This window comes from Triticum aestivum, chromosome 3B (assembly GCF_018294505.1).
Source record: "Triticum aestivum cultivar Chinese Spring chromosome 3B, IWGSC CS RefSeq v2.1, whole genome shotgun sequence".
In the NCBI taxonomy this organism is placed as follows: domain Eukaryota; kingdom Viridiplantae; phylum Streptophyta; class Magnoliopsida; order Poales; family Poaceae; genus Triticum; species Triticum aestivum.
Window position 1 is genome coordinate 795885624 of NC_057801.1, and position 22466 is coordinate 795908089.

The 22466-nt window shown below is 46.4% G+C and overlaps 3 protein-coding genes across 15 annotated transcripts; 1 reads left to right on the forward strand and 2 right to left on the reverse strand.

The window, feature by feature from the left end:
- Positions 1 to 331: 331 nt before the first annotated feature.
- On the reverse strand, positions 332 to 2551 carry LOC123072493 (protein YAE1). Its single transcript, XM_044496044.1, has 5 exons — positions 2256 to 2551; positions 1460 to 1574; positions 1116 to 1240; positions 891 to 1012; positions 332 to 788 (listed from the first exon to the last, which is right to left on the reverse strand). Exons 2-5 carry the CDS (start codon positions 1554 to 1556, stop codon positions 530 to 532), a joined length of 603 nt encoding a protein of 200 aa, XP_044351979.1. The 5' UTR covers positions 1557 to 1574; positions 2256 to 2551; the 3' UTR covers positions 332 to 529.
- A 2748-nt stretch (positions 2552 to 5299) lies between these two features.
- Positions 5300 to 7422, forward strand: LOC123072494 (protein COFACTOR ASSEMBLY OF COMPLEX C SUBUNIT B CCB1, chloroplastic). The gene is made up of 4 exons (XM_044496045.1): positions 5300 to 5623; positions 5983 to 6107; positions 6696 to 6848; positions 6946 to 7422. The coding sequence occupies exons 1-4, from the start codon at positions 5336 to 5338 to the stop codon at positions 7133 to 7135; spliced, it is 756 nt and encodes a 251-aa protein (XP_044351980.1). The 5' UTR covers positions 5300 to 5335; the 3' UTR covers positions 7136 to 7422.
- A 988-nt stretch (positions 7423 to 8410) lies between these two features.
- On the reverse strand, positions 8411 to 13965 carry LOC123072495 (disease resistance protein RGA5). 13 transcript variants are annotated; one of them, XM_044496056.1, is made up of 7 exons: positions 13720 to 13965; positions 13134 to 13220; positions 12128 to 13027; positions 9644 to 11664; positions 9463 to 9483; positions 9095 to 9200; positions 8411 to 8986 (listed from the first exon to the last, which is right to left on the reverse strand). In XM_044496056.1, coding segments are annotated over exons 2-4 (2904 nt in total). In that variant the 5' UTR covers positions 13136 to 13220; positions 13720 to 13965; the 3' UTR covers positions 8411 to 8986; positions 9095 to 9200; positions 9463 to 9483; positions 9644 to 9662. The 13 variants fall into 13 exon arrangements, with proteins under 13 accessions (XP_044351991.1, XP_044351989.1, XP_044351990.1 ...); XM_044496054.1 differs by having other exon boundaries at positions 9095 to 9204; XM_044496055.1 differs by having other exon boundaries at positions 9463 to 9512.
- Positions 13966 to 22466: the final 8501 nt, after the last annotated feature.

Sequence of the window (22466 nt, forward strand, 5' to 3'; positions counted from 1 at the left end):
ATAGCAACTTTGAGGAGTGGATCAGGCCCTTCAATTAAGCAGATTTGAATGCATTTGCTGGGTCAGCTGATGCCAAACTAGCATTTTCTGTCTGCACAGAAATGGAATTTATGCGGCTTACCGTATTGTCAGTATTACAAAATGCCAGAATGTTTCAAAAACTGGACTAGCATAAGTACAAAATATCTAGTGCTCTCTGCACTGAGTATAAGAATTGTCCAGACTTCACCAAGCATGTCAGAACGGACCAAACCAGTGGAAGTATCAACACAGTACATTGGCAAATGCCAAAGGCTCAAGTAAACCAGAGCATGGTAAGGGAGCAACAGGATGATGCAAAACTCATGAGATATTACTATTGCCATTCATACTGCGAATTTACAGGCGTTCATAGCAAAGAAAGGGTGACACCACACAGAAAATCTTAGTATCACAGGATTTACAGTTACATCCTTCAGAAGAACTCAGTCTAAGCGACTCGGCCAGACTTCGAAACCAGTGGCGTTTGCAATTACATTTGCTAACTTGCTTACGGAACTTGTTTCAGCTCTTCACTAACATGAACATCTGGGCATTCATGCAACAACAGTAGAAGGTCCTTTGTAGTAGTTTGGAGCTTGCTTTCCTCTGGTTGACGATTATCCTGAAGAGTACTCCCGTGAAACAGCCGCAGTGCAGCCTCTGCTGAAATTTCTTGCACAGATTTGTGCAAATCTTCAAGTTTTCCTCTACGCTGGGCGTCGAGCAGCAGCTTTTCTTTTAGATTGTTGGGAAGACTAGCTAATGCACTGCTTGAAGGACAACAGAAGGAAAATATAATGAATGAGAATGACGCAAGAGTAGCTTTATACAAGAAAGTTGTTATTCGCATGACCAGAAATGCAATTTACCTAGTAATCCCCCGAACGAGACCCCACTTGAATCCAACATCTGCAGATTGCCTATGCCCAAGGTTGAACCCCTCTTGGGCAACATCCTTCTGCCCTTCGGTTATACCATCCCTATAGCCCATCTACACAGAAACAAAAGCCTTGCTTTCAAACTTCCTCAATATACATGCAAATTTCAAGATTCATAATTAATCAATAACCATGGAAGTCAAATTAATCATGTACCTTATGAAACTGCTCCTGCCTGTGGTCCCATTCTCTTTTTAAGTCGGAATCGTGTCCTGGAGAATCTGAGGCATCACCCCAAACATCATCATCCGCAGCAGCAGCAGCAGCAGCATCACCATTGCCTGAATGGAAATTGGTGGAAAACTAGTTTTGAACGGAAATTGGTGGAAAACTAGTTGTGAACTTGTGATGACACGGAATGCTAGTACTCAGGTTCAAACAGAATCTACATTGTTTAATTAAGCAGAAACTTGTAGCCAAGTAACATACGTGGCAACAATAGGCATATAGAAGGTTGCAAAATCTAGTGATACAACATCAGAACAAGGCTAGAGCACTACCATGCCCATTGGTTCCTTCCTCCCGCGATGGTGATGCCTCCACGTGTAGCTCTCCCAGGGATGCTGCCAAACCCCTCACGTCCTCGGAGCCGGCCATCGGGAAACCAGTCTGCACCTGAAACATGGAGTACCACGGAGAATGGTCAGTTGACAGGCAGAAATTTGTTTTTCTCTTTAGCTCATCGAGCCCATATATCATAGAATACATACACCCTTCTTTTCGTATGCCAATCGTTAACTCGCCCTACCACTTTCACCAAGACATCATCACTAACACCAAATACCCCCATGTATGTGAAATGACATATGCCCTCTTTCTTCCTCAACCACAAGCTGCTCCTAGCCGCTACACGGTACCAAGCAAGCCCTCAGGTGGCCGCACAGCAGCGCTTCTTTTCAATATTTTTCTCCGAAAACAAATACGCACGGCACGGTACTTGATACCGCAAAATTCGATCCATATCTCCTCTTCTACTCAACATTAGAATGCTCCAATTGACCCGAGAAGAGCAAAATCATACCCCCTCTGGCCCTAAAACAAGTGGCGTGGTTTTAGTTCAAATTTATAGTTCAACTAAAACCACGACACTTGACTTATTTTGGTCATACAAGGAAATTATTCACAAATACTAAATTCACGTTCACAATCATGGAAAGCATCGCAGTTCGGATCAAACCCTCCCCTCGCTCGATCTTCATCCATCCTGGAACCTAGCTAGGGCTTGAAGGAATCGCAGAACTCGTGCGACGGAACCAGCAAGGAAGAAAAAGAAGCGGAAGAGGATGGAGCCTTTACCTGACTCTGCTCGACTCGACGGGGACGGCGAGTCCGGGAGCGGAGGGGGGCGTGTGAGCACTTCGGGGAAGCCGGCGGCTGGTAGGGGTAGGGGCGCAGGAAGCCAGCGACGGGGATCCGCTGGGAGGACGGCGTCGGGTGGGAGCTACAGCAGGAGGAGGAGGAGGAGGAGGCGGCGGCGGCGGCGTCTGGAAGAGCAGAGAAGAGCGAGCGGCGGCGAGGGGATAGGGAGAGGAGAGGCAGCCTCCTATCGTGGGCCAATCAGCGTCACAGAGAGAGACCGACGGTGCCCTCCTCCTGTCAGCCGTCCATCGCATATCCAATGGCCGCGGCCGTCCAGGATTTACCTTCCCTATTTTTTTCTTCTCTCCCGCGATTTATGTGAAGGCATTTTGTGATGAGACAGGAGAAAGTGCATACCACTACTTCTTTTCTTAGTTCTCAAAAAAAAAACTTCTTTTCTTGCGGGGTGATTGCATAAGGGTGCCGATCCGTTGAAAGATGAGGACGTTCGCCCGAGAGCTAAGGTCAGGCATGTTCAATGCCATGTGCGAGTTGTGCGATGGCACAAGGCCCCCCTTTTTCAGGGGCCCTACATTCGATCTCTCCTTAGATTGTACTTTTTTAATTGGGCTTTCATTTTTTTCACTGCAGCCCGCAGGGGCAGGCCAATTTTAGTCATCATCTCCACGCCCCGTGTTTCCAAAGCCAGTGCCCCGCTACGAATCCGGCACGAGAAAATTTTGTTTTTGCCACTCTAGCTTTTGACCACTTTGCTTAAATTTTGGCATTTTATTTTTGCCACTCTTAGTTTTTGACAATACATCACAATTATCATTCCGTGGTAAAAAATAATAATTTTAGAGTGGCATTTGTGATACATTGTCAAAATCTAAGAGTGGCAATTGTGAAATGAAAAGTTACTGCTTTTGCCATGGAATGGCATTTGTGATGTATTGTGGAAAACTAAGAGCGGCAAAAGTGATATGTCAATGTCCATCACAGTTCTTCTATTTCTATGTACATAAGTGAATCAATTAATCTTGTTCTTCTATTTCTATGTACGTGTCCATCACAGTTCATCTTTTGTGTGAGTCATGTCATCTATAAATTGGATTAGAATCCATTACGGCAGGACATTTTGCAGGAAATTGCCACAATACAACGCCGGCAAGCCGAAGCAGCCGGCGGCTGAGCGTCGGGGCAGGACCGACCAGTCCATAGCTCTTTCAGGTGCACCTACAAAAGCCTCATTGAATTTAAGATATTTTTATCTTTACCAATTATATTAATGAGTATACAAGCAAACACTATACTGAATAATTATATTTTTTTTCGTGGTTCATCTTGGCAACACTATATTGAATAACCATACAAATTTTGTTCTTTTCATCTTTTTTGTGTACATGTATATGACTGGCTAGTTACTCAAGTTGCCATGCATATTTCTGAATATTGCTTGGAATAACAAATATTCAAAATTATATAATTAAGTGAGAGTATGGTTTACTCGTATTAGTCCTTTAATTATAAGAGTTTTTTTTTCCAGAATATAGGCCCCATTTTACATTTTGCACACGACCCCGAATTCCAAAAGACAACCTTGGCTAAGGTGTGTGTTGATGCCTAGTGTCGGAGCTAGCCGAAAATCACTAGGGGACGAAACTCAAATCATCAATGTTTGGGGTAGGGGAGGGGCAAATACTAAAAAATCTAATCTAATCCCTCCTGATTTTTTCCGTTCAGGAATTGATCCAAGAGGGGGGAGGGGCAAATACTAAAAAATCTAATCTAATCCCTCCTGTTTTTTTTTCGTTCAGGAATTGATCCAAGAGGGGGGGGGGGGGGGGGCTCCTGCCGCCGCCGCCTCAACATAGCTCCGCCACTGTTGATGCCATAGCCACCCACAAGACCAAAGTTGAGCACCATCAATGTGCTACGCCGAGCTCATTTTGAGAAACTTAGTCGATGACCTAGAATACGCACGCAAAGAGAAAGCAACCGTCGCGTTCGAATAAAAGAATGTGGCAGCTGGACTGTCATTTTCATGGAATGCCACAGGCCCGACCCTAAGTGTGTGCAGCCGGTGCGGTGGCATGGGGCCCCAACTTTCTAGGGGTCTCAAATTTTCTAGCGCGGTCTAGATGTACAGACTCATTTATGCCGACGTCGCACGCCAGACATATTGTGGTGGGGGGCAATGCCACGATCATTCCGGGGCCCTTGAGTTTAGAAGCAGATCTGCGTTGACGACGACTCGACAAGTCCTCTAGCGCAACACATCTCTTCACAAGGAGTAGGGTAGAAGATCGTGGAGGGCATCGCCGCCGGTATAGCAGTTTCGAAGAACCAGTGTCGTGAATAGAACATGCACTCGCTGCTAGCTGGCGGGGGCAGCGATAACGCGTGTAGCTCTGACTGGCAGCTTCCCAGTAGAGGGAGATCGATATGCCATGTGACAGCTGACTCCGCGGATGATGCTAGGTTCGTAGATGACGCAGATGTCCGTGAGGGACATCCATCTAAACGTCTTCTTCTCTTTGTCTAAGCTGGTGCGTTGCCGTGCTCACTCATGATTAACTCTTTTTTTTTTGCAGGCACTCATGATTAACTGACCAAGAACAGCTGAGTAGTAAATCCAATGCATATCAGAGACTAAGCTATCTAGTTTCTAGCACCAATGATTCAATTTCATGAAATTTCTTGATGCATCTTGCAAAGAAAATTCCGCACTTAAATTAGGCCTCAGCTTAGGGTTTGCCACAAGGCCATTGATTTTGCCGGCCCGGCCTCGAAACGCCAACCCCTATGATGTTCGTATTGGCCACGCCAGCCCTGGCCGGCCAGATGCAAGTCAAGACCAGTAAAACTCAAAGGATGGTATGCCGAAAATTGTTAGGTCATGATTTATTTTATTTTTTTGCAAAATGCACTAAATTTTCCAAAAAAATAATAAAAAATGTAGTTTTGGCCTGGTAGCAGCACCGGTTCCCAATTTGTCGCTCATCAAAAGAAAAGAACGAAAAAAAAAGGGCGCGACGCACGTCAGAGGGCTCCCCCGGTCTTATCCGCCCAACGAAATGGAAGCCTGCGCCTCCACCAGCCGCGTCCTCCTCCCTTTCCCTCCCCGCGCCGCGCGGCCGGCGGCGGCCGCCTGCCCCCGGCGCCGCCGGGCGGTGGCCGGCCGGAGGAGAGGTGTGCGGCTGGCCCCGGCCCGCGCGTCGCTCGACAGCGCCGCGGTGCTCCTCGACGCCGCCGTCGGGGCGGGGACGGGGTACTCGCAGGCCAGCTACTACACCTCGCTGGGCCTCTTCGTGCTCTCCGTGCCGGGGCTCTGGTCGCTCATCAAGCGCTCCGTCAAGTCCAAGGTCTCTCTCCGGGCCCTCCTCCCCCTCCATCCAAACCTGCTTCCTTGGCTGACCTTATGTGGTGTAGTGTATGTGGGTTGGTTTCTCAGTTTTTCATTTTCTGGCTGTAATACTCTAGGTAGGTTGGTAGCATGGCAGCCATGGTGCCGGAGGGCGCTGGCTCTTTTATGCATGACTGCCGGGGAGGCTGGACTTGTTTTTTATCAGTTTCATGATGAAATGAAAGTGGCCCTTAATTCGAATGACATATATGCTATTGTCAATCAGGCTCATGTGTTTTTCTTGGATGGATGTATTGTTTGGTTCTTGGCCAATGATAGTAACTCGTGTTGTCATCTACTCTTAATTGCCCAACCCAGATTGTGCAGAAGACGTTCGTCAGGGAGGAAGGGCAGCCGACGGCGCCGAGCCTGGTGGCCGGGGAGATCCTGTCCTTCTTCACGCGCAACAGTTTCGCCGTCTCTGACCGTGGCGAGGTCATCACGTAAGTAGCACGCCGCCTTTCGACCTTAGTGCGACAATACCTGGTATTACTCTGCAAGTGTCTAAAATAGAACCATCGAATTGTACTTCAGTATTGTGTGAGAGTTGCTTTACTTGCATTATTTTGGTTCTGAAAGCACACTTGTCCAGAATAGCACCAAGTCTGAGGGCAAATTGAATTCCACTTTAGTATTGGACAGTAGACATGTATTTTGGTGTTTCAGAGTTAAAACACTCAAATTGATTGTGTAACCATACTAATAAGTAAAAATACCTGTTAGTTTTTTTTTTGAAAAGGAGTATAACCCCCGGCCTCTGCATCAATCGATGCATGCAGCAAATACTTGTTAGTTGGGGGTGCTTTGCGTTAGATTTACATTTGATGGGGCTAGTTAAGTATGGTACAGTTGATCAGCTCACTTGCAAAAGATGCCATCTAATATCTGATCCTTATTGGTCAGCTGTTGCACAATAAGAGTAGTTGTTATAGCAGCTGTATATGTTGTTCATGTAATCTGGCACAAGCTTATGGGTACAATTTTTAAGTTTGACTGCATCGTAAACTGTGATATTTTTTGTTACCAAACAGCTTCGAGGGCTCAATGACACCAAGCAGCGCTCAGGCAGCACTGCTGACCTTCTGCACCGTCATTAGCCTGGGGAGCGTCGGGCTTGTTCTGTCGATCGCGGTCCCAGAAGGCGGCAACAACTGGTTCTGGCTTATGACCTTAAGCCCCTTGGCGTACGTCTCTACGAGCGACTCTGCTAGCCGAAATCCCAAATGAAACTTACGATACATGTGTAGTAACCGTCTGCCTGTTTTTTGATGGATGTTCCAGGGGAGTGTACTACTGGACAAAAGCATCGAGGAAAGAGGAGATCAAGGTGAAGATGGTCTTGTCCGACGATGGGAACAGCGTGTCCGAGATTCTGGTGCGGGGCGACGATGTGCAGGTCGAGCAGATGAGGAGGGAGCTCAAGATGAGCGAGAAGGGGATGATATACGTGAAGGGGATATTCGAGACATGACCAGTAGCTTTGATGTCTGGAGTATAGTGACCAAGCAAGCAGTTCAAACCAGGCTTTCCTGTGATGCGGTGCGAAGTGAAGGTGAGAGAGGAGTTGAGGGTGGGTCGCGGTATCCACGGGCAAATCTGTGTCTTGGCTTTGAGAAAAAGAGATGGTTTTTGTCGGGATTTCGGTATGGCTCCTAGGTCCAAATGATCCCAGTATCTGTACCCTGTTTGTATATCAGCTACAACTAATGAATTACGCTCACAATGATACATCTACACAGTACACGGTTTAACAGAGAACCCTAGGCCATCTCTAGCATCATTGAAAGGCGCCATAACCGGTAACGTATTTTTGAGTATGCTCATCGTCTTCTTGTGAGCCTCACAATTGGCATCTCCAAGTCTTTAACCGGTTCTAGAGCATGTGCGTAAAGTGCCGTATGCCTAAATGTGAAAGTCCAGCCAGCAGTTTTTGATCTCTCTGGTGCACTTTCAGGTTCTCAGGAGGACACCCCTTGCATCCCAAGTCCACCTCTTAACATATGTCTCTCCAGTATCTCAGTGATTGCTACATAATCCCTCAACTTCAGTATGAAACAAACCCCATCATGGTCAAGACATGCATAAACTTCATACGAACACTGCCCTGTTCCATTTTCTTCGTAACTCTCATCCGCTTTTCGTCGAAGTTTTATTGTTCCACAAACATATGCATCGGCGAGCCTGGTGGCAGCAGATAGGAGTTTAACATGCTTTCCGCACTCTCACTTCTCTTGTGCAGAACATTCCCTTGGAATGTGGCTTAAGCCCATCTATTCTTATATATATCATAAAGTTGGGTCATGTATGGATGCGTATACTTTTCATTCAACAGCAGTCTCAAATTCATCAATCGTCAGCATGCGGTTCACAACTTTATGAAACTCTGCTATGGATTTATCCTGCTTTGAATACAGAGGACCTAAACACTCCTTTGCTTTCTCGAGGACATGCCATTTGCAGCAAGGATGAGGTATGTTCGGCCTCACAGTGTGGATTGCCACTTCCATGGCCCGATTTCAGTCTGCATAATAAGAATGCCAATCAATTAACTACCAGAAACCGTTTAGTGCATTTTAAATTTAGTAAACATACAGTTGGTACATAATCCACCACTCATGCCTGTCAAGATGGTTCTTGGCGCTTCATCAGCAATGCAGTCAAACCAATGAAGAATAGATGCAGTTCGTCAGCAAATGGCAAAGAGTTAAGTAGACCAGAGCAACATTTGGTAAAGGAACAACAAGAATATGCAAACCTCAGGAAGAAAATATTATTATTGCCATTCAAACTGCGAAATTACAGGAGTTTCATACAAAGGAAGGGGTGACATGATAAAGAAAATCTTAGTATCAACAGATTTACAGTTACATCCTTCAGAAAGAATCAGTCTAATAAGTGATTTCTACCAGACTTCGAAATCAGTATCAACAGATCTACCATTCCATTACGACCGCGGACCTTTCATTTACTTTGCTTAATAAAGGGGTTGCATGCATCATTCTGATGCAGAGGCCGGGGGTGATCCTCCTTTTCTAAAAAAAACAATTCCATTACGACCTTTGCTTAAGGAACTTGTGCCGGCTCTTCAGGGACATGAACATCTGGACATTCTTGCAACGACAGGAGAAGGTCGATTGGAATAGTTTGGAGGCTGTTTTTCTCTGATGGGTCATTATCCTGATGAATACTCTCATGAAACATCTGCAGCGCACCCGCCGCTGAAATTTCTAGCACGGAGTTGTGCAAATCTTCAAGTTCTCTTATGCGGCGGACATCGAGCAACAACTTTTCTTCCCGGCTGCTGGAAAGACCAGCCAATGCACTGCTTTTTTGAAGGATAACAGAAGTAGAATACAATAAATGAGAATGATAGAAGAGGGAGTCTTATCACAAGAAAACTGAGATTGGCACAACCAGAAATCCAGTTTACCTAGTAATCCCGCGAACAAGATCCCACTTGTATCCTTGCCTAGACCCAACATTCCAGCCCTCTTGTTTACCTTCGTTCCGCGCTTTCGTTATGCCATCCCTATAGCCTGTCTACCAAAGAAACCGAAAGCCTTACTTTCAAACATTTATCATAACAAATCTATATATATGATGTGAAAGTACATTCAATAATGAATCTAATGGTATTGATTTGTTATTGTAACTTTGTCAAAGTTTACAAAGCTTGACTTTGACCAAAGCTAATACGCGGCGGAGGGGAGTATATATGAAAGTATATACATGCCAAAGTGGTGCCAGTGAACAAGACATGCATGCCATCAGTTATACCTGGGACAGAATGCTACTGACCTAGACTCCTTGAGTGACCCACTTGAAGTTTGGTGACCATGAGGGCAAGTCTGGAATTAGACATACTTGTGGTGTCCCATGATGTAATTTGCTCCAAAGAAAATTACAAAAACTATGCAGCGTACGGGAGGAAAAGGAGAAGTTAAAAAAGTCAAATGAGTTGTGTACTGTGTACACTTACATATACCGCAGGCTGACTTTCAACCGCTAGCATGGATCTCCTCTTCAGTGACGCCTTGCCCCTCCTCCCCCGCCATCTTTTCATCATCCCATGTTCGGAACTCCACCGCAGGGCGATTCGGAAGGAGATGAGCTGCATCTCTGATGGCCTCCTCCAACGCCTCAACGTCCCGAGCGGTCGCGCCAACGCAAATGATCTCGACGGCAAGATGCCTGAGGGAAGAGAGGTGTTGGATGCCAAAATCAAGACCGCTGCCTGCGTCAAACGGAACCCACAGTTTCTCAAGCCTCGGCATGGCCCCGGCTTCAAACATCAGTCCTTCTCCATTGCTCCAGCAGGTGAAATGGAACTCCCTCAGACATACAAACATGCTGCTGCTTATGATAAGCCGCTGTTTGGGAGCAGCTGATTTCGACATCAGCCAGAGAAACAGCAAAGCAGGTAGCTCTCCAAGGATCTCTAGTGTTTCCTCGTCTACTGGATCGATATTGATATCTAGGTATGTGAGCTTGTCCAGTGACACAATCCAAGGAGGAACTCTGGGAAAGTTGTAGTACGTGCCCATCTGAAACTTTTGCATGAGATAAGGGGAGGGGAACCAGGAGTCCAGTAAGAACTCCATTGAATAGCCATGATAACTACGAATGCATATAGATCGAAGGCTGAATCTGCCCAATTTGCGCAGCGAGGATACCAAGTTATCCACAAAAGTATCTTTGTTACTGTGTGTACTGACAATATACCAGCGTAGCCCAAGGATTTTCAGTTTAGTCAGACTGCCCAGCTCCAGCAAACACGACGCCATGCTGTACCGGTTGACTTTGATATCTGATAGCTCCTGCAGAGCTTGCAGATTCCCAATTCCTTCAGGTAATTCCAAATTACTGACGCGCAAACATGTCAAATGTTGCAGCTGAACAATGCTTTTGGGCATTTTTGTGATCTTTGTCCATCCCATATCCAGAGTCTTCAAATGCTGTAGTTCTCCTAACTGCTCAGGGAGTGCAGAAATACTTCTAACGTGGAGTCGCAAATACTTCAACTGGAAAAGCTTCCTCAGATGCTCAAAACAGTTGCTCTCCATCTCCTCGCCATTCTCAATATCAAGTACTCGCAGAACACGGAACTTCGAAAGAGAAGGCATCTTTTCGGCATACCCGACAATACTGAGCGACCGGCAATGAGAAATGATTGCTGTTGATGGAAGCATGATGTGCTCTTGGTCATAATAACTGAGTGATAGCCTACGGATCTTATGTTGAAGGACTAATATCTCATTTTGGTTACGGAAGAAGGTGGCAAAGTTTTCTTCCATCGACTTAGATGTAAGGAGATCCAGAATCATATCATGCACTCGGCATGAAACGACTTGACCGTCATATTGGATTTCCGCTGGCTGAAGCATACTTCTATTGATAAGATCATTAAAATAACGCTCTCCTATTTCCTCCAAATCTCGTCCACCATTTGTATCAATGAATCCTTCAGCGATCCACCTCCTTACTAATCGATCCCTCTCAATCTCATAATCCTCCGGAAATATACTTAGATAAAGTAAACATGTCTTCAAATGGTGGGGAAGATCATCATAGCTAAGAGAAAGTATCCTTCTCATCTCTTCTACACCGGGGTCCTTTCCCAGTGTGGAACCGATCGAATTATACACCCACTCCCATTCTTCATTTGTGCAATCTTTATTAGCCAATAAGCTTGCTATTGTAAGAATTGCTAATGGTGAACCACCGCACTTTTTTAATATTTCCGAGGAGACTTCTTCCAATTGAGGAGGACATATATCTTCTGAGCCAAATATTCGTTTAAAAAATAAACTCTTAGAGTTGGCTGCCGTCAGAGGCATTATTTCATAGACACGATCATGGCGTCGAGAGCAACATGACTTGGCTATATCAATACTACGTGTTGTCGTCATTATTCTGCTTCCCAGATCATTCAGAAACAAAGAACATTTGATAATCTTCCATGCTTGAGTACTCCATATATCATCAATAACAACTAAGTACCTGCAAAGTGCATGTTTTGCAAATCTCATGAATAAGGAAAATATATGAAAAAATAAATAAAATGGCATATTTCCTTGTCGTCAAATGTTAGTAAATCATGAGGATCATATAGGGCTTCAGGTTTTTTGAAATTCACTGTTTATGGGGACAGAATCATTTCTCTTTTATATATTATTACAGACAGCCATTTATCCCCTTCCCTAATGGTTTGGCCACACCACAAAGAGTTGAATTTATCAAAGCACTATTCAGAACCCTTTAGAAAGATAACCTCATGAACTGTGAACCAAAGCCTATTCAGAACTGCATATGCTTAAAATGAAACAAAATCATCTGTATTTAATTTAATTAAACAACAGTAAAATGTAGTAGAATGTCTAAGTTAGTAAATAAACATCAATACTGAAGAAAAAAATGATGCAGTACCATCAGCCAACTCCTCATTAAAAGTTCATGAATATACCTCTTGTTCTTTAAAACTTCTCTTATTGTGTCAATGAGCTTTCCCTCGTCCTGTATATCTGTGCTAGGAAGCTCTTGCTGGCAGACTTGAGAGAGTATATTTCTTAAGATCTTACTCACATCTGGTTGTTGTGACAAGGAAACAAAAGCTCGACATTGGAACTGGCCTTCCAGTTTACGAAACACCTCATTGGCAAGTGTAGTTTTACCGAGACCCCCAGGACCCACAATAGATATCACCTTTTGCTGCTGCACCGATGCACCCATCCCCTCCATTAGGCACTCGATGAGCTCGCTTCTTGGCTTGTCAATACCGACAAGCCCGTCTGGCTCAGCATAGAGTGAAGGCAAACGGGGGTCGATGGCCCTTGAGATGCTAGGTTCGAAGGTGCGCTCATCGAGCTTATACCTCATACGTCGCTTGCTTGCATCTTCAACACGTGCCTTGAGCCCCTGGATTTGGCTGGATATTTGATGGCGCGCCCTCAGCGCCTTGAGCTGCTGGAGCACACTTTGCACAAGCCCTGCTGCCTTAGCACTGTCAGTTTGGCCAAGGCTTTTCATGAAGTCGTCTATGCAATCCTCAATGTCATAAGACATCTCCCGGACTTGGTCCCTCCATTCCTTGGTCTGCACATCAAGATCACGGTCCACCTCTGCCAGCCTCTGAAGGAGCGCGTTCATGCTGCTCAGCTCGTCTTTCATGAACTCCACCTCCCTGTGCACACCTTTCAGCTTTGCGTACTCCTCCCCGAGCAGGGCGGTGAGCTTGGCGATGACAGAGGTCATCACTCCTGCCAAGGCGCTCACCATCTGTGGATGCTCTATGAGTGTAGCTACCAAAATTAATGCCCAGTTTTGCAGAAAATGGCCCCAAGCTTCAGCACGACAAAGCAAACACCTGGCAATATATGTATGCGTCACTAAGAGAAGTAGGTGTCCTACTGAATAAGAACCATAATTACAATCATAACTTTATAATTTAGTAAAAAGAGAAAACCACTCACATGCCACAGTCAATTTCTATCAGAAATTCAATCGCTCTCCAAATGACACAAATGTACCAAAGAAGTACTAGAAATGAACTCCTGGTACTGCGGTAACATAGACACATGAATAAATGATGAGCATCTGTTTCTCCAATTGTACCAGCTTCAGTCAAATCATTCATTGCTAGAATAAAAGAAGTGGAACTAACAGGTTTAAATACATTTGAGTTGCTACACTAACTAAGTCTACTGGAACTGGAACTATGAGTCCAGTCGCATGATTTATGGAGTTACTGTATGTCTTTTGAAAGCACCAGTTTGCCAGTTTAATTTGTGCAAAAGAAACAGGAACTGGCAGGGCTCCAAATTTCAGGACGCACTAATCTACATGCATCGTTCATTGCCTCCAATCCATCGCCAAGATTAATTAGGATTGTTATATTGTCATCTTAATTTCAGTAAGATCTATGATGTCAACTATGACTGGTTAAATACGACGGCGTCATCTTATCCAGCAAGATCTATGTGACGGAACACACCAATACTTCTGAAACAGCACCAAAAATTGCACTGCAGAAGCTGATAAGAAGAGCAAGCTCCATACCTGTTGGACTGGACGGAAGTCAGGCCAGCGCCGCCGCCGGCGAGATCGACAAATCCGCAGCGGCGATCGCGAGAGACCCCGCCGGAGCGGAGGGTGGGAGCCGCTCGTTTATGCGATGGGCGTGGTGGTCGCGGCGGCGGCGGCAGGTGGGAGCGGCGACCGTGGAAGCGTGGGCGGACGGCGGGTGTAGCTGCGGCACCGTGAGAAACTGAGAAGAGTGAGTGGCCGAGATTGCTTACTGATCCACGGCTCAGCTAGCTTTGACTTTGATTTTTTTTTTTTTTTTTTTTTTTTTTGCTATCGAAGATATTAGGCCAGTGCCGTCTCAATCGGGCCAACTCCAACTAAACGTGCGAAGCAACCATTTGGATGATTACTGTGACTGTGGTATCACAACTCATCAAGGTTGAAATCTTGGTGCTCACATTTATTCGTGGATTGATTTTAGGATTTTCGACGATGCATATTTAGTGGTGGGAGGAGACGTTCCCGTCGACGACGAGGTGCTTACGGCGACATTGTAAATTTCAAGATGATATGCCGGTTCAGTCTTTCGAAGGTGCTCATAAGGATAGGATGTGCGTATGTGCATTCATAGGGGTGAGTGTATGCACGTGTATATAAGCGCCTGCGTTTGTTTTGTGGAGAAAAAAAACTCCAACAGAACATGCACTTTTTGCGTTTGCGTCGGCAAAACGGACACGGATGACATTCGTCCGTCAATGCGTCCAATGGTCAGACACATTTTACAATAGCGTTCGAGATTTTAAACTTATTTAAATAAGAAAAGACAAAAGACAATTTAAATGATAATATATAAGTTCAAACGTCCCGGCCGAACTATCCAACATGCATACTTGATCTTAAACTAGAAAACTAAACTTAAACTAAAAGGGAAACCTAGATTGGTCGTCACCGCCGTACTGGCTGTCTTCACTGCATTGTCGTTGTCGCTATCTTCCTCGTCTGCGCTTAGGTTAATGAAGGGCGATGGCTGTCACAGATGGGTGGGTGCTGCCTGCGGTGACTGAGACAGTTGCACTGCACGGGGCGGCGACGTCACCTGGTGGCAACCACGCATCGGCCCCAACCCATACGGCGGGGTCCAACACCAACTCCGGCGTGATGGGCAACGTCGTAATCTACGTCCAAGACTGGCCCACCAACGCCGGAATCCACTGCGCCTCCGTGATACGTCTTCAATGTATCTTTTTTTACTATTTCATGCTATTATATTATCACTTTGTATGCTTTATATGCCATTTTATATTATTTTTATGCACTAACCTATTAAGTCAGTGCTCAGTGACCTGTTTTCTGCATGTTTTTTGTTTGTTAGGAAATTCATACCTACAAAAGTTCAAATGTGACAAAACTTTTTGATGATTTTTCTGGACAAAAGGAAACCCTGGAAGCTTCAGGAGAGGGCAAGAAGACCCACGAGGTGGCCACAAGGCAGGGGCTCACCCCTAGGTGGTAGGGCGCACCACCCTGGTGAAAGGATCGATATGGTTGACTAGAGGGGGGGGGTGAATAGGCAACTAATAATTTTTAAGCTATTCTTTAACAATTTAAACCTTGCAACAAAATAGGTTGTCTAGATATGCAACTACGTGGACAACCTATATGATGCAATGACAACTAGCACACAAGCAAGCAATAGATACAACACAAGTAAGCTTGCAAAAGTAAAGGCACGAAATAACCAAGAGTGGAGCCGGTGAAGACGAGGATGTGTTACCGAAGTTCCTTCCTTTTAAGGGGAAGTACGTCTCTGTTAGAGCGGTGTGGAGGCACAATGCTCCCCAAGAAGCCACTAGGACCACCGTAATCTCCTCACGCCCTCACACAATGCGAGATGCCGTGATTCCACTATTGGTGCCCTCGAAGGCGGCGACCGAACCTTTACAAACAAGATTGGGGCTATCTCCACAACACTTGGAGGCTCCCAACAACACCACGAAGCTTCACCACAATGGAGTATGGCTTCGAGGTGACCTCAACCGTCTAGGATGCTCAAACACCCAAGAGTAACAAGATCCGCTAGGGATTAGTGAGGGGAATCAAATTTCTCTTGGTGGAAGTGTAGATCGGGGCCTTCTCAACCAATCCCGAGCAAATCAACAAGTTTGATTGGCTAGGGAGAGAGATCGGGCGAAAATGGAGCTTGGAGCAACAATGGAGCTTGGAGCAACAATGGAGCTTTTGGGGCAAGAGGTAAGTCAACTTTGGGGAAGAAGACACCTTTATATAGTGGGGGAAACAATCCAACCGTTACCCCCCCCCCCCAAACAGCCACGCACAGAGCGGTACTACTGCTTGGGCGGGGCGGTACTACCGCTGATAAGCGGTACTACCGCTCCCTTCCAGCGGTACTACCGTGCTGACGAGGAATGCAGGGTCCTAGCCCCAGAGCGGTACTACCGCTTGGAGCGGTACTACCGCCCCTACTGCCGCTACTAGTACCGTAAAACCCGACACGAAAAACAACGGTCGAGAATCGAGGCGGTAGTAGCCCGGAACCACTGCGGTACTACGGCCGAAGTTCGCAAGCGGTACTACCGCTCGGGGAGCGGTACTACCGCTTGACGAGCTTCGGCGGTACTACCGCCGAGGACCGCGGTACTACCGCTGGGACAGGACAGGCAGGCACAGATTAGGAAAGATAGCTCCAATAAAGCGGAAAGAAGCATCGGGTGTGATAAGGATGTGTACGTGTTGATTCCACCCTAGCCTTACCAAAGCGGATCCCCTCTTGATAGTACGGTGACTCCTACGAAACTAGACCACCAATAGAGAAACGAATGAGCTACACCGTCTTGAATAAAACACCGAGGGGAAGTAATCGTCTCGTGCCAAAGGATGAATCTCTGAAAGAACTCAACGCACACGATTAGTCCTCAAAAGCATTGTCATCAATCACCAAAACATCTTGGGGATAAATATGCCCTTACAATCTCCCCCTTTTTGGTGGATTGATGACAATACGGGATTTGCACAAACAGGAAAGATATAGGATAGGCGCAAAGCCCCACTGTCCTAAAATGTAGAAGGGCTCCCCCTGGATGTGTGCTGTCTAGATAAGTGCTTTCGACTGCACAGCACAGATACCAGGATCAACGCTCCCCCTACATTTTGGAGACCAACTACCTAAGCAGGATATATGAGAGCAACATAGATAACAGGATAAGCATGCAACTCATAAGCTAGATATACATAGATAATGATACTCGAAAGATAAGGTAGCATATGTCTCACACCATATGACTGGAACTTAGGTCTCACTGACACAAACCAGACACAAACCAAACAAGGCAAACAGCGAGAAAACACAGAAGACGGAAGACACAACACAAATCCCTAAACTCTCTCCCCCTTTGGCATCGAGACACCAAAAAGGGGAGGGAGTGTTGCTACAGCTCCAGGTGATAGCAAGAGAGGGACACAAATATCAGGTCTCGGCGGGATCGTCTGCGCCACCATCGTCGGTCGGGAAGTGCTCGGCATCAGAATCGGTCCACGGGCAGTGCTGCTGAATCCACTCCTCCTCCTCAGTAAGCTGGTCCTCAGATCCACTGTTAACGGTGGCACCCAACTGACGCATGAGCTCCTTATGATGACTACGGGCCTTCTTCTCACCCACATGAGTCATGTACTGACCGTGAGCCTCCATGCAGAACAACTTCTTCATCTTGAGCTTGAGCTTCTTTGCCCAAGAGGGCTCTGCCACAGAAGGCACATAGTCATCATCATCCTCAGCCTCAGCCTCAGCCTCCTCCTCGGTCTCCATGGCAGTAGCAGATGAAGGACCTCCAGGTTTAGGGACCTGAGAGCCCCAGTTGTACTTCTTCCTCAGACACTTGATGTCGTGAGAAACCAACTCTCCGGTCTCTAGCATCACCTTGGGATAGACACGATCCCAGGCCTTCTCAATAAGCAGCATGATGAACGGACCATAAATTAGGCACTTGCGCTCGGAGATAGCAGATAAAAGCTCAGACCACATAACATGGGATATATCCAGGGACTCTCCGGTGTTTTGTTCCTTCTCACGCTGGCAGAAAAGAAGCATGTCCACGAGATAAGAATGAACCATATCCAGATTCCTGATGCGAGGGGAAAGAGTCTCACGGAAGACACGGTGAAGAATGTCCAGAAAGGCAGGCAGCTCATACGTTTCCTTCTTCGTCTCAGGGTTGATCTTCAAAGTGCAATAGGGCTATAGAGCTTGCTTGTGAGTGGAGGTGGTGTTGCGGTGTGGGCGAAAGCCGATAGGAGACGCAAGCCCTTGATCTTCCACCCCAATCAATTCCATGAACGCCTTCCACTTGACTGAAAGCAACTTGCCATTGGTCATCCAAGTCAGTGTCCTGTCCTCATCAGTCCCGAGATGAACCGTGGCATAGAATTGGGCCACAATATCAGCATCATAATCTTTGTTGAATTGCATGACACCAAGAATGTTCAGTTGAGTGCACATCTGAAGAGCTTCACCAAAGTATTCAGGATCCTTCTCCATATGGTCAGTGTCGGTGGAGTGCACGTTAACAAAGAGGTTCTTCTTGGCCTTGAGTACATCAAAGAAGATGGCAAACTGAAACCTGTTCCAGAACGGACGGTTGACCAAAGTGGGGTCTTGGTCTGCCTCATAGGGGTTGCGGCGACGTCTTGCCCAGAACTCCTTGGCTTGCATTTCTGGCACAGTTTTGCTAGATTGCTTCGGCTTGACACCAGGCTTCTTCTGGATTTGGGGTGGAGGAGGAGCACTTGAGGAACCTCCTGCAGACTCAGTTGTGCGGTACCGCTTGGACGTGGCACGACCGGGGTTGACATGCCGAGCCTGATGCTCAGGAAGCTCATCACCTAGAACCACACACAAGAACACGCAAACAACCAGAAAAAACGAGCATAAGCCACCAAACACAACCAAAAAGGATCACTGATTAGTAAAGGTATGGTGGAACCTGGTAGAGAGCGGTAGTACCGCGACCTGTGAGCGGCAGTACCGCTCCAAGCGGTAGTACTGCTCCAGAGGGAGCGGTAGTACCGCTCGGGATAGGAAACAACAGTTTCCTACTGTCGTTGTCAGATCCGGCACTACCGTCCTACCAAATTCAAAAATACTCCTACCAAACACCAATCCAAACTGCCTAGATGCCTTCTCCATCCTACTCAAGCCTAGATTTGGCCAAAAATCTAGAGATGCAACTACTATTGCCCCTAAGATGCTAGATTGGAAATCTAGACAAGAAGAGAGAGGGAACGGGGGCAATACCGGCATCCATGGCAAGAGGACAAGGTGGGGATCGTCTCCACCGAAGGAAATGGAGAGGAGCGCCCCGGAGAGGGAGATCCGCCGGAGCCCTCCCGCAGCGCCGGTTGCTGGAGAGACGAACAGAGCGTGGGGGCGAGCGAATGGGTATGGGGAGAAGAAAACTCCCCCTGCCCCCGATATAACCCACTGCCCCCGCCTTGCAGCGGTAGTACCACTCAGCAACCACAGGCCTCTAGACACACGGCTTAAGCTCAAAAAGAATGGAAAAGAACACAGCCAAGAAAGAGGAAAGACCAGCAAGGCCACAAACACACTAACAACGGACCAAAACACACCTCTTCAAGAGAGGGCGGTGGCCGAGGCCACCTATGTTTGAGTCAAGAGGTATGGCGTCGCGAAGATTTTAACCTTGGACCCATGACCAAAACTCGTCCTTGAAGCACTAGTACCATAAAAATATGGTTAAAGTGAAAGACTAGATCAATTTATGCATAATGGGGGGAGGGAGAGTTCATTGAGAGAACAACACTCCCTCTATGTCCATGCCTACATCTAAACTAGACAACAAGTTGAGTGTGGTGGGGGGTGCACGGGTTCAAGTCACATTTCTCGAATCAATGATATTTAGCTCATGCCTTAACTCGCGAAATCTTGCTTCATCCAAGGGCTTCGTGAAAATATCTGCAAGGTTATCATGAGTGTTGACATACTTGAGCTCGATCTCCCCTCGCCTAATGTGATCCCGGATGAAGTGATATCGGATCTCAATATGCTTCGTCTTGAAGTGTTGCACCGGGTTGAGATAAATCTTGATGGCACTTTCATTGTCACACCAAAGAGGCACTTTGTCACAAATGACACCGTACTCCTTTAAAGTTTGCCTCATCCATAAGAGTTGTGCACAACAACTACCGGCCGCCACATATTCCGCTTCGGTGGACGAGAGAGATACACAACTTTGCTTCTTAGAAGACCAACTTACCAAAGAGCAACCAAGAAATTGGCACCCTTCGGAAGTGTACTTCCTATCCACCTTGTCTCCCGCCCAATCAGAATCTGTGAATCCTTCAAGCTTGAAGTTAGCTCCTCTTGGTTACCATAGGCCAAAGTTTGGGGTATGAGCCAAATAACGAAAGATTCGCTTGACCGCCACAAAGTGGCTTTCCTTTGGTGCGGCTTGGAACCGTGCACACATTCCCACACTCAACATGATATCCGGTCTAGATGCACAAAGGTAAAGCAAGGAACCAATCATAGAGCGATATACCTTTTGATCCACCGCTTTACCATTGGGATCAATGTCAAGTTGGCACTTGGTGGGCATCGGAGTAGAGGCCGGCTTGACATCACTTAGCTTGAATCTCTTAAGCATGTCTTGAGTGTATTTGGCTTGGTTGATGAAGGTACCTTCTCTTCTTTGTTTGATATCAAAACCAAGGAAGAACTTCAACTCTCCCATCGAAGACATCTTGAACTTAGAGGTCATGAGAGCGGCAAATTCTTCATTGAAAGCATTGTTAGGGGAACCAAAGATAATGTCATCAACATATAGTTGGCACACAAACAACTCCCCTTTGACCTTCTTAGTAAAAAGAGTAGGATCGATTTGCCCTACTTCAAATCCACGATCTTGTAACAACTCGGTAAGGTGGTCATACCACGCACGTGGGGCTTGTTTAAGGCCATAGAGTGCCTTATCGAGTTGATACACATGATCCGGGAAGTAAGGATCCTCGAACCCGGGGGGTTGCTTGACGTAAACCAACTCATTAATAGGACCATTAAGAAAAGCACTTTTCACATCCATTTGTTGTAACTTAAATTTGTGATGGGAAGCATAAGCAATCAATAAACGAATGGATTCAAGGCGAGCAACGGGAGCAAAGGTTTCACCGTAGTCGATACCCTTGACTTGGGAGTAGCCTTGTGCTACCAATCTTGCCTTGTTGCGAATGATGTTCCCATGAGCATCTTGCTTGTTCTTGAAGATCCACTTGGTTCCAATGACATATGGTTCCCCGAAGGCCTTGGCACCAACCTCCACACCTTGTTGTACTCGAAGTTGTTGAGTTCTTCATGCATGGCATTGAGCCAATCCGAGTCTTCGAGCGCCTCATAGACCTTTTGGGGTTCAACACAAGAGACAAACGCGTGATGTTCACAATAGTTTGCTAATTGTCTACGAGTGCTTACCCCCTTTCTTAGGCTTCCAACCACATTCTCCATGAGATGGCCTTTGGTGGTGAGTTTGGAAGCAATCTTCGCGGCACGACGCTTTAATTCCTCCTCGGATGTGGAAGGAGGAGGGTTAACTTGATCATCTTGAGCGTCGTCTTGAGCTTGTTCTTGATCTTGAGCTTGCTCATGATCTTGAACTTGCTCGAGGGGGAGAACTTGACCTTGGGCATCATTTGGAGGTTCACCATCATCTTGAGATTGATCTTGCCCTTGGTCTTGTTCCCGAGGTTGAGGGCCTACACTTTGTTCTTCGGAAGCGTGTGGGTCTTGAGTAGGTGAAGGCTCCACTTGAGTGGAGCATTGTCCTTCTCCTTCGGCCACAAGGGGTTCCTCAATGGGTAGAATATGACCAATACCCATTCTTCTTATGGCTTGGGGAGGAATTTCATCACCTACATCACAAGTACAACTTTGCTCCACTTGGGAGCCGTTATTTTCGTCAAACTCCACGTTACACGTCTCCTCAATGAGTCCGGTGGACTTGTTGAGAACACGATAAGCATGAGAGTTTGTAGCATAACCAACAAATATGCCCTCATAAGCTCTAGCCTCAAATTTAGACAAACGAACACCTTTCTTGAGAATGAAACACTTACACCGAACACCCGGAAGTACTTGAGATTGGGCTTGTTCCCGGTGAGTATCTCATAAGGAGTCTTGTTCAAGCCTTTGCGGAGATAGAGCCGATTGGATGCATGACATGCAGTGTTGATGGCTTCGGCCCAAAAGTTGTATGGAGACTTGAACTCCGCCATCGTGGTCCTTGCCGCATCCATCAACGTCCGGTTCTTCCTCTCCGCAACACCATTTTGTTGAGGGGTATATGGTGCAGAATATAGATGCTTGATCCCCTCATGACTAAGAAACTCATCCAAGGTGTAGTTCTTGAACTCGGTGCCGTTGTCACTTCTTATTGTCAAGATCTTTGCATTATGTTGACGTTGAGCTTCATTTGCAAAGTCGATGACGGTTTGTTGAGTCTCACTCTTCCTCTTGAAGAAGTATACCCAAGTGTATCTTGAATAATCATCCATAATCACCAAGCAATACTTTCTACCCCCAAGACTATCAAAGGATGGAGGCCCAAAGAGGTCCATGTGCAGGAGCTCCAAGGGTCTCTTTGAGTAGATGATAGTCGTGGGAGGGTGAGTCGTCTCATGAAGCTTTCCTTCGATACAAGCACTGCAAGCACGATCTTTGGCAAAACTAACATTTGTTAGTCCACGGACATGGT

Bases quoted from the DNA above. Each gene is read 5' to 3' on its own strand.
- LOC123072495 (XM_044496049.1), bottom strand. The intron at 11,665-12,127 runs GTATATTCATGA...TGCACTTTGCAG, and splicing joins GAAGTTTTAAAGAACAAGAG to GTACTTAGTTGTTATTGATG.
- LOC123072494 (XM_044496045.1), top strand. From the start codon at position 5,336: ATGGAAGCCTGCGCCTCCACCAGCCGCGTCCTCCTCCCTTTCCCTCCC. The intron at 5,624-5,982 runs GTCTCTCTCCGG...TGCCCAACCCAG, and splicing joins AGCGCTCCGTCAAGTCCAAG to ATTGTGCAGAAGACGTTCGT. The intron at 6,849-6,945 runs GTACGTCTCTAC...TGGATGTTCCAG, and splicing joins ATGACCTTAAGCCCCTTGGC to GGGAGTGTACTACTGGACAA.
- LOC123072493 (XM_044496044.1), bottom strand. From the start codon at position 1,556: ATGGCCGGCTCCGAGGACGTGAGGGGTTTGGCAGCATCCCTGGGAGAG. The intron at 1,013-1,115 runs GTACATGATTAA...GTTTCTGTGTAG, and splicing joins GGCAGGAGCAGTTTCATAAG to ATGGGCTATAGGGATGGTAT. The intron at 789-890 runs GTAAATTGCATT...TCCTTCAAGCAG, and splicing joins CTCGTTCGGGGGATTACTAG to TGCATTAGCTAGTCTTCCCA.